This window comes from Neovison vison, chromosome X, assembly GCF_020171115.1.
Source record: "Neovison vison isolate M4711 chromosome X, ASM_NN_V1, whole genome shotgun sequence".
NCBI lineage: Eukaryota > Metazoa > Chordata > Mammalia > Carnivora > Mustelidae > Neogale > Neogale vison.
The window spans coordinates 4,996,300-5,009,616 of record NC_058105.1 but is presented as its reverse complement, the minus strand read 5'-3'; the positions used below and the strand labels follow the sequence as shown (position 1 = coordinate 5,009,616).

Genomic DNA, 13,317 nt, shown 5'->3' with positions numbered 1-13,317 from the left:
GCCGTTCACAGACGGTGCTGGCGCTGTGGGTAACAGTGTGTCTGAGGCGCTGTGGGTGACGCCGAGCTTGAGGAGCAAGAGGGACGCGCTCGCCCTGCCGAGCTCAGCCCTACTCTGGCAACACTGGATCCAGGGGCGAGATAAAAGGACTCTTTGCTCAGGCCCATCTGAGCAGGACCAAGGGACCAACAGAAGCAGGTGGAAGAGACCAAAGCAGGAATTGCGGGGGGGGGCAGCCAGAAGAGGGGGGCTACGAACTGAGACCAGGCCAGCTAGACCGCTAGGGACTGCCATCTTCTGAGAGATACAGTCCCCCAAGGGCCCATCCGACTGGGACGGATTTGGTGGTAGTCAAGCCAGGACTAACCAGGGCCTGGCCCTTGAGCTAAGCCGAGAGGCCAACAACAGGTCTCCCCCGTCCTCAGGGAGTGGGAGTGGACCTGGAATCATGGCTTCTCTACCCATCCAGCGCCTGGCCCCGGGAAACAGTGTGCCTGGCTGTAGCCAGGAGCCTTTCTGGAGAACTCAAACCACGCTTCTGTATACTCGTAGAAAAGAGAGAAGCTGGGGGCCTGTACCCGTCCCGCCCCCACACTTGGCCAGGGTTCCCTCTCCAGACCAGCTCGGAGCCACCTTTGTGACATCACATGACAGATAAAGAGGGCGATGACCCGGGCACCCGGTTGCCCCACTACGCAATTCTAGAATTTCGTGAACAGTATATATTGGGCATCCTGTCTTGGCTGGAGGCATTTCTGACTCAAGAGTCTAGCAAGACGGCCTCAGGGTGAAAATGCTCTTGATCTAGACTAGCTCCATGGCTAGTCAGAGTAACGACGGCATATACCAAGTCATGCTGGCTCCTCCCGGTGATGGGGAGTCGGCAGGAGAGGTCCCGTCCAGTTCCTCCCTGCACCTCAATTTGGATTCCCGGAATTTGGAGAGGCACGAGGGTCCAGCCGTGAGCCGAGATCCAGGCCCCCGAGACAACCCACCGCCACCGGCCCCAAACCGCGGCGCCTACAACGTGGGAGAAAACATTTTCGGGCTCGCCTTCCCAAGAAGGCTCTGGAGGATCGTGGAGGACACCACCTTCACGTCCGTGTGCTGGAATGACGATGGCGACACCGTGATCATCGATGAAGACCTTTTCCAGAGGGAGATTCTCCACCGCAGGGGCCCGGAGAGAATCTTTGAAACTGACAGCTTGAAGGGGTTCATCCGCCTAATGAACCTGTACGGGTTCAGCAAAATACGCCCAAACAACCCTTCGGTTCATGCCCCAGGGAACAGGAAAACGATGGTAAAGTAGAAAGTTCTTGCGTTTCCCATGTTTTCTGTCCTCCTGACACTCTCCTAGTAGACCCAGATGAACAATCTAATGAAAGGGTTCCATTTCTTAAGAGTATTTCAATTAACGTATCTCTCTATGCCTCAACAGAGGCCAGGGAACGTCACACAGGTATGTGAGCACCTTAACCTATGCATTCTGGGTCGTTTGTGAGCTCAGGGTCTAGGGCATAGTGAAGCTCACAGGCAGCCTCTCTTCTCCCTAGTAGAACTGGACCATTAAGACTGCCCTGGGCGGGGGGAGGGCAGGGAGTAGCTGTGGTGGTGGTGGGGGGGGTAGATGGGGCGCGAGTGGGGGTGGCAGCTGCGGCAGCGAGGGTGGCGGTGGTGGGGACAGTGGTGGTGGTGGGGGTAGAAGGGGGCGAGAGTGGGGGTGGCAGTGGTGGGGGCGGTGGTGGCGGCGACGGAGGCGGTGGCTGCGGCGATGCTCGCGGTGGTCGGGGTGGGGGCAGTGATGGCAGCAGGGACAGCCGTGGCCGTGGTGGCGGCGACGGCGGGGGCAGCAGGGGACACGGCTCTTTCCTTCCAGAATGTCTAAAATGATGAATCTCATTCCAGCTCTACCGCAACTCCAGCTTTCAGCGAGACAAGCCAGGGCTGCTGGAGAATATTCAGAGAAAAAGTGACCTGAGAACTGTCACCGGGTGGCCAGGGAGCGGCGCAACACCGTCAAAGAGAAAGAAGCCCGTGGTACCTACAAGACGGTCCCCACGAATCCATCACAAGGAATCCACCAAGGAGGACAAGGCAGCCCCCAAAGAAGGCCCAAATGTTCCGGGACCCAGTGGCACCGGGTCCTTTACCTTCTCTGGTATCTGGTCCCTGAGCAGTGCGGCGGGGTATGACACGGAGAATCCTGCCTCCGGGGAGCAGGGCGGCCCGTGTGGGGAGGGCACCTCCAGGAATGACACAGTTGCGCCCCCCGCTACCACCGGAAGGGAGGGCGCGGGGGAGCTGCCCACCGCCCCCGCACCCTACCCAGATTACGGGTCAGTGATGTCGCTGTACAACACCTGCTATTCCATCCTGATGGCTGCCCTTTCGGTCATGTCCCCAGACGAGGTCCCCAGTGAGAACGAGAACGAGGAGGAGGAGGGCTCCTCAGATTACAGGTGTGCCCTCTGTGAACATTTCAAGGACAATCCAGGTCCCTAAGCTCACAGGCCACCGGTGACAAGTAAAAATCACTACTGTATAACCGTGAATCTGTTTTTGGCTTTAATAAAGAAAAGCAAAACTCCGCAGGAGTAAATAAACAATCAAACGACAACGGCGAGTCTGTGTTCTTTTCAACTTGTGATACTACACACGCCTCATCGGATCACCCTGGGGAGGCTAGGAATCCTGGCCCGGGACAGGTTTTGGTGCCGGTGGGTCCCCTTTTCTCTGAAGCAGCAGCGCTATCACACACTCAGCCCAGGAGCTGGCTACGAGTATTGAGGAAGGCCCAGGAAGATCTGGCCCGGAGCCTTGCAGGCCGGTCAGGAGAAGACAGCAGGCCTCACCCCTGACCTTGGTGGTGTCCCCTTACAGCATTCATGTAGTTTGAAACAGGAGGGCCTTTCCTCATGGGTCCCCTCGTGATGCTGGCAAGTTTCTGATCGGCAGCCGAGTGCGAGTGCCAGGGGCCTTCCAAAGAGGCCCACCGCGGAGCAGGGACACAGGATGCCGTTAGGCTAGTTCAGAAGAGACAGACCTTTCCGGTCAATGGCCGGAGGGGGGCAAGGGTGGCCCGGCATCCCCAGAGAGAACAACTACTAGAAACTCTGCAGGGAACCCAGAAACAGCAACAACAAAAGGTTCGCCACCAAAGAACCCCCACCACTCACTCACTCTCCCATCAGGGCTGTATTTAGGGTCCCTTGCACACGACGCAGCCGTGCCCTGTGTGGAACATGCATACTTCATGGGCCAAGGGTCGCTTTTACAACAGAGCAACAGTCATCTGAGAGGACGGGCGGGTGCTCGGTTTCTCAGTCCGATGTCCCCGTCCCCGTGAAGGGGGCCGACGTGGCTGGCCACTCCCGGGCCTGCCTTCCACAACAGTCCCTGGATGCTGTTCAAGCCCTCGCTGACTTTTGACCAGAAACGAGAAGGGGGGAGACACTAACTCGTTCTCTTCAAACCGATTTCTTTGTACAATCCAAATTAGTTGAGGTGCAAAGGCCTTTATGGCAGCTTGCCCTTTCTCCTGAAGGTCAGGGTCCTTGAGGCTGTCGAGGAGCCCAGAGGCGCAGCTCCCAAGGAAAGTCCGGCCGAGCTGTCCCCGCACGGGAGTGCGGAAATCGGGGTCCACGAACAGCACGCAGCCATAGCGGCCTCCGCAGCGGGGCCAAGCCAGACCACGCTGCTGTCGCCGTCTGACGCTCAGCTCCGGGGGCAGGACCCAGCGCTCCTCCCTAAGCCTGCCCACTCCTCAGGCCTCCCGCCCCGAGGGGATCAGGTGCTCTGGGATGTCTACCTGGAAGATGTCCTTTCCACCTTTCCTGGGGATGGGCTCCAGCAACCACCTGGGGTTCGAAAGCACAGTGAGGTACTTCTGCTTCAGGCTGCTCAGGACAGCTTGCTTTTCCAGTTCCACGACCTCCTCCGGAGCTAAGTCTTCTGGGCACAGCGAAGTTTCCCCAACGTCAACAAGCCCTATGCGCAAAGAGAAGCACACGGTGGTTTTTCCTCCCGAAACCGAGGCCCACCTGTTGCAGAACACAGCTATCGATCGCTCCAAGCACCAGAGACTAAGGGAGTCTCACCGAGGGGACACGGGATATGCTGGGCCCCTCTGACGGAGCATTTGCAACATGGCCAAACTCTGTTCAGGGAATTCTGGGTGAGGCCGAGGGAGGGAGAGAAAGGAAGTGGAGGGCCTTGTCCTCAATGACCACACCCAAATATTGGGCAGGTCCCTGCCCAACTTGCTTAGGGCAGCAGGCAGAGATCAGAAGGGCTCCCGACGCCAGGAGGAAGAGTCCGTCAGGTCCCCAAGCACTTCGGCAGGTGGCAGGTACAGCCGTGGGACCCGACCCCTCCAGGGAACTTATCTAGGATGCGGGGACCATGGGGCTGGGGCATCGCCCGCAAAGCCAGGCAACAGCCCGAGTCTGGAGGCTACCCCAAACTGCCTCCCAGGGTCTCTGCCACGTGTACGTGCGTGCACACACAGACACACGCGCTCGAGCACAAACACAGGGGTGTACACATACACACCCACAGGCAAATGCCACGTGGAGTCTGGGAACCTGTCCCTGCCTCCAAGATCAAGAACGGAACCGAGGCCCAGAGTGGAGGCAGGCTTCCCCCGAGGTGGTGGGTCCCAGGCGACCCCCAGCCCCCGAGCCCAGGGTCCCCGGCTGCCCCTCTGAAGGGTGCGTTGCTTAAAGAAACCACGGCCCGGGCACCCAGCAGTTCTAAAGAAGACAAGCCACCCAACCCGGAGCCAGACGCTGGGGGGCAGCCCTCGGAGATGTCCCAGCAGCCTCTGGACTCCGGTCACTTGCCCGCTATCACACCGCGGCCATACTTCTCCCCTTCCCGAAGCAAGGCCCGAATCTGAGCGGGGCTCATCCCAAGCCTCTCGGCCAGCAGCTTCCTCCACGCGCCGTCTTCCCAGTCCCTGTGGGCAATGTGGATGGCGATGGTACAGTTCCGGTGGCCGCTCAGCAGAGGACGCCAACGCGTCTCCACGGTCTTGACCCCATTTAAGACAAAACCTGCGTAAGGCTGCCGGAAGGAGAGGCAGCCGAACTTCATCTCCCTACAGCTCCGGGGCCTCACCTGGCCTGCGGAAACACGGAACCACGCACGTCAAAGAGCATCATGCCCGGCGCTCCCCGCTCATGACCCGCGGGCAAGACCTCTCCCCAGCGTCCCACGGGTCACCCCGAGACCCCACCCACCTGGTGGGGGAGCAGAGAGCCTTGGCTCCTTCCTTCTACCACTACACGGTCAGCTAACGGGCCCAAAGGAAGGGGCCGGTGCTCACGACGACCTGTCCAGCAGACGGAGTCTCTGGCGAGCTGGCGCAGGAGGGTGGAGACGGCTAGACAAAGGCAGGGCCAGGACAGCATGTGGTCAGTGCCACAACAGAGGCCACTGAGCCCCAGGAGAGCACACATGGGGAGGCCCCTGGGTTTGCCACACCTGTGTAGCCCTCACCAAAAGGACAAAGACTCCCCCCAACCCGCCCCCTCCCCCAGCCCACACAGGCCTCCGGCTCCTGAGGCCTTCTCCGAATCTCCACACGGCAGAGGTCCCCAGGACACTAGTCTACACTCGCAGCCTCTGCCCCTTCGCCGTGTGCCACCCCCCACGTTCCAGGAACACACGGGCCACCCCACGCACCAGTGACCCGCCTCGTGCCTGTTCTGTCCTCATCTAAGTCGTGGCCCGACAGCCCGGTCCGTGCCCTTAACCACCCCTCCCTCCCTTCTTCTCAGACTGGCACACTGCAGGCTCGCCTGCTCCGTCCCCCTCCACACGGGCCACTCCCGCTTCGTCTCCACCTCCCAGAGCCAGCAGCCTCAGGTCCCCAACCACCGCCACCCTCAAATCCACTTCCGTTCCCCCTCTGCAAGGGGTTTCACCATCAATGTGTCGTTCCAGTCCCCGACCCAGCAGCTGCCCGGGCTCCCCCTCCTGCCCGGGGCCCTCACATCACAAGGGCGCCGCGCCCCCAACCTCCTCAGAGCCTGACCCCTCTCCATCGTCGCCACGGCCACCATCCTAGTCCAAGTCTCCCCAGGTCCCGCTGCCCTCTCGGGCGGTCTCCCGATCATCCTCGGACTCACCGTGGGCGTGCAGCACGCTAGTGTCTGCACCGTGGACAGAGCGGTTCTGGTACAGGAGTGATCCATCCTGTCACTCCCCTTCCAGAACCTCCGAGGCGCCGCCTGTCCCATCCAGGACAGATCCACACTTGTCACCAGGGCCTCAAGGCCCCACGTGATCTTCACCCCCACCCCCCGCTATCTGCTCCCTTCTCCCCTCTACTCACCACCCTGCAGCCACAAAGGCCTTCCTTCCATCCCGGGCTCAGGCCCAGAGCATCCCGCCCTCAGGGCCTTTATCCGTCCTTGTGGGTTGCATCACGTTCCCGCCCAATCCGCAGGTCGGAAGCCTCAATCCCCAGTCCCTCAGAACGTAACCTTCCGTATAAAGAAAAGGTCTTTACAGACCCTCTGAGTTCAAATGAGCTCAGCTCGGCAGACCCTCACCCAGTATGACTGGTGTCCTTATAAAAGGGTGAAGTTCAGGGACAGGCATGTGAAGAGGCAGGCCGCGATCCACCAGCTAGGGGAGGCCACAGATGGCCAGGAAACCACCAGAAGCTGCGGGGGAGGGACGGAACACGTGCTCTCCCGGCTCTCGGAAGAGGTGAATATAGCTGACGCCTAGAGCTCGGACTTCCAGCCCCCAGAAACGGGAGGCCATTCCTTTCTGCTCCTTAAGCCACCCAGTCTGTGGGAGTCTGCTCCCACCTCCGTGGCAGACTAATTCAGAGGTAGGAGTAAGCTCCGTCCCGGACATCTCCGCAGGGCGCACAGTGCTTTCTCCAGCCGGGGCACGTCCAGCACGTTCCTGCATGCCTGGACATCGTCATCTGTCATCTTTTGCACTGCCTGTGTGGCCTCCCGTTGTTGGCTGTCCCTCCATCTGCTGACTCTTCCCTTACTGATGGAGACTCCCAGGCTGCTGTGTACTTTCCGCCACTACAGAGGACGTCACAACGGACACTCGCGGGCAGAGGACCTCTTTAGAAGGCGGCCAGGGTCACGGCATGCGCACCTGAGATGCTGATGTACAGGCCGGCAGACCACCTTCCCCAAAGGCTCCCCTGTGTACGCCCCGCCAACCACGGGCAAGGGTTCCACGTCCTCCCTCCTCCACTGTCGGCCCTGAGCACCGTTACCCTGTTCCAGTCCGGCCAACCCGACGGGTGACAGAGGGTCGCCCTGCTCATTGGGTCCGGATTATTCACGAGGGAGGCTGGATGTCCCCCCGTGGCCTGGCCCTTTCTCTTTCTTCTACGAGGGTCGATAACCGGGCTGCGGGTTTGCCTCGTGTCTGCCATTCAGTTTCTTGGCCAACCCTTTTGTCATCGGGGCCACAAAACCACAAGGAGGACGGAACGGTGTGGACGGAGCCCCTCGAGGGATGGAACTGTAAGGGTGCCCTCCTGCCCCATCCCGCAGAGTACCTGCTTTGTGGTCTGAGCAGGAAACGCTGTTCCACTGGTCCGGGCTTCGTCACCTGCACAAGGACTGGGGTGGGTGGCGGGGAGAAGACAAAGTCATTAGGTAGAAAAGGACAACGTTGGCGGATGTGCCGGAACAGGTTTTCTACTCAGCAGGGTTGGGGGACCACTGGGACTCAGGAGGGCCCCTGGCATGGGAAACACCTCCCTCAAGGTTTGGTTCTGCTCATCACGTTGACGCCCCAGCCAGCAGCAGCAGAGAAGATCCTCTCCTGGAAGCGGATCGTGTCCTTCCAGCCTAGCAGACCCCTTATCCGACAGGAGACAGATGACCCCACCCCCTCCCACTGTCTCAGGGGAAAGATCTGGGGACCCCACAATCCCGTTCCCCTCAATAAAATCCTGAGTCGGCCCCAGCGGGAGGAGCGCCACAGGCAACCAGCTTAACACCGCACAGCTGCACAGCCGGGGGACCTCAGGTAGGTCACAGCCCAGGGCCCAGGGGAGGCAGGGAGGGACACAGTGAGGGAGGGCTGGTGACGGGAGGACCGGCGTGCTCCTGCTTCTACGCGCACAGGCCCGTCGCTGGTCCGGGCACTTCGAAGGATGGCGGGCGTTGTGACAGTGGCGGGAGGAGGGGACAGGGAAGGGTGGCCTGGGCAGCTCTGTGCATGCTCCCAGACCCGCCCGCCCCGGCCCGGGAAACCCCAGCCCAGAGGTACCGGCCCGCGGAGGGCCGAGCAGGCCTCAGCGGCACCGGCTTCCCGGCTCTCTTGCCGGCGGGCGGGTCCGGGCACGGAGGCGCGGGCACCCTCGGCGGACCCGGCTGCGGCCACTGGGCGGGATCGGCCGCTTCCGAGGGACCCACCGACGCCACCAGCGCCAGGACCACCGCCTCCCACGCGCCGGCGAGACGACGCTGGCCGCGGAGGGAGGACAGAGTGCTCCGCCCGCATCGTGGCTCTCGGGCCATCGCCGCGGCCCCCCTGAGGCCATCGGAGCGGCCCGGCCCCGGGGACCGCTGACAGGCTCGCTCAGGCGCCGGCGGCCCCTCACCCGACAGGCTCGCTCAGGCGCCGGCGCCCCTTCTCTGCGGCGTGTGCGCAGGCTCGAACCCACGCAGGCACACGGAGGGGCCGAACAGGCCCGTGCGCAAGCGCGGAGGCCCGCAGCCAAGCCGTTACGTACACACGCACTCACGTGCGCACGCACAGAGCCGCGCCAGCCCCGGCCGCTAGGAGACGTGTTTGGACTCAGCGCGCCGCGACTCGCGGGGGACGCTCCCGCCCGGTGGGGAGGTTGGCACCGGCGGCTGGAGCGGAACCGGAAGTGAGAAAAGAAATGGGGGCGCGGCGAGAGGGGGCGGGGTGGGCGCTCTGGGGACGGGTCAGCGGGGCGGGGCTACCGGAGGCGGGGCCGGGGGAGGGTTTCGGGCGGGCGGCCTGTGGGCAGGAGCTGGGGGAGGAGCTGTGAGTCAGGTTTCGGGGAGTAGCTGGGGCGTCCCTGCAAGAGGAGTGGGCTCTGGCTGTGAGAAAGAGCTGGGGGGGAGCTAGAACTGAGCTGGGCGGGGGGGATTTGGCGGAGGAGGAGCTGTGCGAAGAGCAGGGTGGGCCTAGGAGGGGTAGCCAGCGGAGGTGCAGGGGGGATCTGGGGAGCGCTGGGGAAGCGGAGCGTGGGGAGGCGGCACAGGAGAAGCTGGGGGACCACCGGGGATGGAGACCTGGGGAGTAGCGGGGCGGAGCTGAGTGGAGGAGCTGGAGAGGGGCGGGTGGAGCTAAGGAAAGTGGGACGGCTGAGCTGGGGTGCAGCGGGATTACGTTGGGGAGGTGGAACTGGACGTGGAGCCTTGGGAGGAGTTGGGGGACCACTGTGGGTGAGGACCTGCGGAGTCGTAGGGCAGGGAGGGGGACCCCGGAAAGGCAAAACGGGGGGAGGAGTGGGGCGTGGCTGGTGGACGGCGCGGAGGAAGAGCTGCGGTCGAGCGGGGCGGAACTGGGAAGGGGCACGGAGGGACTGGCGGAGGTTTGTGAAGGAGCGGCCAAAGGGGTGTGGGGCTGGGCGAAACCTGGGAGCAGGAGCTGTGGAGGGGCCAGGCGGGGTTGCGGCGGAGCAGAGCGGTGTCGGAGAAAGCTGGGAGGAGGAGTTGGGGACGAGCGGGGCAGGGCTGGTGGGTAGCTTCGAGGAGCAGGCTGGGGCTGGGGAGGGGTAGCGCCAGTTGCGGGACCGCTGGGAGGAGGAGCTGGGGCAGGGCTAGGGTGGAGTGTGGCGGGCCAGGGGACCACTGGGGACCCCTGACCGTACTGGGGGAGGAGCTGGGCGAGCGGGGGAGGAGCTGGTGGACTGGTGCTATAGCTGGGAGGAGGAGCTGCGGGGGATCGAGGCGGGGTTAGGGAAATGCTGGGTGGACAGGTGGGAGGCGGAGCCGGGGCGGGGCTGGGCGGGTTTGGTGGGGGCGCTTGGGAGGTAGGGGCGGGGCGGAGCGGGGCTGGACTGGTGCGGTGGTTGGGAGGCGTGGCCGGGGCTGAGCAGGTCAGGACTGGTGGAGCGGTTGGGGGGCGGAGTCGGGGCTGAGCAGATCAGGACTGTTGGGGTGGCTGGGAGGCGTGCCCGGGGCGGTGCTGGGGTGGTACTGGTGGGGCTTTTGGGAGGCGGAGCCGGCAGAAGTGGGGAGTGGGACCCAGGAAAGGGCTCGGGAGCGGGGCAAGGGCATCTCAGTGGCGGCAGCCGGGCAGTTCCCTTCTGCAGCAGGGGACATAGGAGACATGGTGCCACCGCATGGGTAGGCAACAAAGTGGCAGCCCCAGGGTCCCCCGTACCTCAGGTGACCCTCAGAATGGACCCCGGAGAACACGGAGTTGGGAGAGGACGGCGCCTGTAGGTTGAGTCCTGCACCTGGACTCTGAAGGCCCTGGGCGGGCTCTCCTTCCAAGCCACCCTGGGGTGGTCAGCGGGGGCCTGAGGGATGGTCTTTAGATGAACGTTTTTTGCAGGTGAGAAGAGAAATGCCTCCTCTGTTTCCTGCTGCCCGTCAGACCTGACGTGTGCCAGACAAAGCCAACTTCTGCTTCCTATCCTTTACCTCTCAGTCAGGGGCTGGACATACTTCAGCGTCTGTGAGCCTTGCTCCTGGGGTCCCCTTACCCTCACCCTGCTTCCGCATTTGCTTGGTGACCAAGTCCTTGTCCCTGCCTCCTACATGTCTGATCAGGATAAATTCTCTTCCTGCCCCCACTGCTACCTCCTGAGTTCAGGCCTATGGTCTGGGTCTGGTGGCTTTTACCCGAGTTTCCCCACTGGCCTGGATGCCTCCCGTCTTTCCTTCGCCAGTGGGTCCTCCACTTGCCAGCAGCTGAGATCACATTTTTAGCTGCACATCTGTCCTCATCAACCCCCTACTGAAAACACTGGTGAGACCTCTCCTATTTACACCCCATGACCTCAGGGCCCTGGGAGGGCCTTCCAGTGGCACCAGCTCTCTCTGTCTTTATAGGCCAACACTCTGCGTCATTGTGCTGTGGAGTCCCTGTGTCCTGAGCGCACATACTCTACCAAGATTCCCTGCCCCCTGGAATGTCCAGCTCCCCTTCCCCTTGGCAACTCCTATCCTCCTTCCAGACATAACTTTAGCATCCCCTATAACAGTGGCACATAAGCATCAGGCACTCTTCTCTGCCAGTTCTGGGAGCACCTGGTATCTTTCTTCCTACCTCCCTGCACGGGGCTCTCACCTTGCAGTGCTGTAACTGCTCTCAAGGAGTCTGTAGCCCCCTCAGGGGCACCAAGCTCCTCACAGGCAAGGACTGTATCTTCCTTATTTCTGTAACCCAGGTGCCCGAGACGTGGTAGTCACACAGAGAAGACTGCTTTGTCTTCCAGTGAGCGGCACCTTCTCTTTGTGGAGTCTGGAAGAAACAGGAGTGCTGACCCTGAGGTGAGGGCCAGAGGGGGTCTTCATGGACTTTAGGCCTCAGGGCTGCAGAAACTGTCTTCTCCAGGCCATGATTCTCTCCCCATAATACACTGTGTGTTCCCTTTAGAAAGTCCTTGCCATTTTCACCCTTGCTGTTTGCAGCACCCACGTCCCTAGGACATTGCCTCTTCTGAGCCCATGGCACCTGCTCAGGGCAGTGCTCCCTGTCCCTGAGCAGATCTGAGCACTCGCCTTTGCAGTTTCTCATCCTTTTCTCCAGGGCCCTCTGTCCACCAGGCTCCTGGCTGCAGCTGCCCCTTAGGAACTGGCTGCCACTGTTCCTCTCGGTGCTCCTCACTCACTCTGCCATCCTCCTTGGCCCAGATGTCCCACTGCCTAGCCAATCCTCTCTGCTCAGTGCGATCCCTATGCACTGCCTCCCCTTCTCTCCTTCCCCGAGCGTGTTGCCCGTTCTTTCACTTGCCAGCAGGTGCAGATTGTGTGGTAGACAATGCCACCACCTCCCCACCCCATGTGTTTCTTTGACTTTGAAGCCCAGAGAGGCTCCAGTTTGTTCCTGCCATGAGTTTTGCAGCACCACTGGTCTGGGACCAGCTTGACCCAAATCCCTGGTTTCCCTTACTTCTTGGCAGGTCTGGTTCCTCCTCTCTGAAGTACCTTTTGTCCATCTTTCCATTGGGTTGCTTGTGGTTTTTGTCCTGAGTTGTGGGAGCTCCTTTTTTTTAAAAATTTTTTAAGCCAGCTCTACACCCAACATGGGGCTGAAACTCATGACCAAGAGTGGAAGTGGGAGCTCTTTTTGAAGTGTGGATCCTAATTCTACCTTGGTTGTTTGTGTCTCAGATTCTTTCTCCTACCTCTTGGACTGGTTTCCTCCTCTCTTTGCAGGCTTGCTTTCAACTCCTTATTTGCCCAGACTGAATTGTAAGTGACAGCAAAGATCAAGGGGTGCCCTTGGGCCCCTCCCACTGGAGGCTGCCATCCACCCCCAGCCCTGCCCTGAGGAGCAGTCCTCAAGAGGAGGTGCCCTGGCATCCAGCACACTGCCCATGAGAAAGGGCTGTTTCTTGTCTCTGGAATGCACTCTGTTACTGCTTAACTTTAGTTCTGCACCCTGGATTCATACAGGAGAAGCCCTAGGGCAGCTGTGTGGCTGGGGAAGGACAGCAAGCCTCGTTTCTCTGGCTCCAGCACTCCATCTGGCCCGTTTCCAAGATGCACACTCCCCTAGCCCTGCCTTCCTCTGTCCCCTGGGCAGCTCTGGTTGGTTCTGTCCCTCTCTCAACATGGCCCAGATCAAGTGGTCCAACCTGAGAACTATACTCATTTCTGGTTTTGTTTAAGCGACACTCCTAGTGCATGGGGAGAAGCTGCACCCCAGGGAGCCGGCAGACACGGGTGGGCTACTCGGCTGGCACTGGTAGGCCTGGTGCCTAACAGAATGTGACAGAACAGAGTTGGGACCTTGGGAGCCCTGTAGGCTCTTGGCATCCCCCACCCTTGCATTTCCATTACAACTTACTATATCAGCTTTAATTGGGGGAGAGAGATGATCCCTTCCATGTTTCCATTGCTCCTGAGTTCTTCGGCATTACCCGGAGGCAAGAAGTTTCTACATTTGGGCGTGCTTCCCTAGTTTTTTCCCTGTGTGTTTTTTCTTTTCTCGGTTGAGTTCATGCTATATTACCATTTTGTCGTATAGTTTTTCATGTACCATCAAGTATTCTTCCATGTTCTGGAAGATTCCTCGGAAGACATTTCATTAAGCTCTGTACCTCATCCTGGAAGATATTGGATTCTAGACTCTCCCTGCTCAAGACCAATTGACAAATGCTCAGGGATAGTC

The 13,317-nt window shown here is 60.8% G+C and overlaps 1 protein-coding gene across 6 annotated transcripts; it reads right to left on the bottom strand.

The window, feature by feature from the left end:
• Window positions 1–1,764: 1,764 nt before the first annotated feature.
• LOC122896759 (protein EOLA1-like) lies at window positions 1,765–8,730 on the bottom strand. Of its 6 annotated transcripts, XM_044234818.1 has the most exons (7): window positions 8,597–8,730; window positions 7,544–7,607; window positions 6,561–7,055; window positions 5,244–5,386; window positions 4,845–5,126; window positions 3,812–3,990; window positions 1,876–1,950 (listed from the first exon to the last, which is right to left on the bottom strand). In XM_044234818.1, the coding sequence occupies exons 5-7, from the start codon at window positions 5,095–5,097 to the stop codon at window positions 1,900–1,902; spliced, it is 483 nt and encodes a 160-aa protein (XP_044090753.1). In that variant the 5' UTR covers window positions 5,098–5,126; window positions 5,244–5,386; window positions 6,561–7,055; window positions 7,544–7,607; window positions 8,597–8,730; the 3' UTR covers window positions 1,876–1,899. The 6 variants fall into 6 exon arrangements, with proteins under 6 accessions (XP_044090754.1, XP_044090753.1, XP_044090749.1 ...); XM_044234814.1 differs by lacking the exon at window positions 6,561–7,055; XM_044234816.1 differs by lacking the exons at window positions 6,561–7,055; window positions 8,597–8,730 and adding an exon at window positions 8,409–8,586.
• Between the last annotated feature and the right edge of the window lie 4,587 nt (window positions 8,731–13,317).

Excerpts from the sequence above, each read along its gene's own strand:
- LOC122896759 (XM_044234818.1), bottom strand. The coding sequence starts at position 5,097 with ATGAAGTTCGGCTGCCTCTCCTTCCGGCAGCCTTACGCAGGTTTTGTC. Across the intron at positions 3,991-4,844 it reads TGGCCGCGGTGTGATAGCGG|GGCTTGTTGACGTTGGGGAA; the intron begins GCAAGTGACCGG and ends CTTTGCGCATAG. Across the intron at positions 1,951-3,811 it reads GTGGAAAGGACATCTTCCAG|CAGCCCTGGCTTGTCTCGCT; the intron begins GTAGACATCCCA and ends AATATTCTCCAG.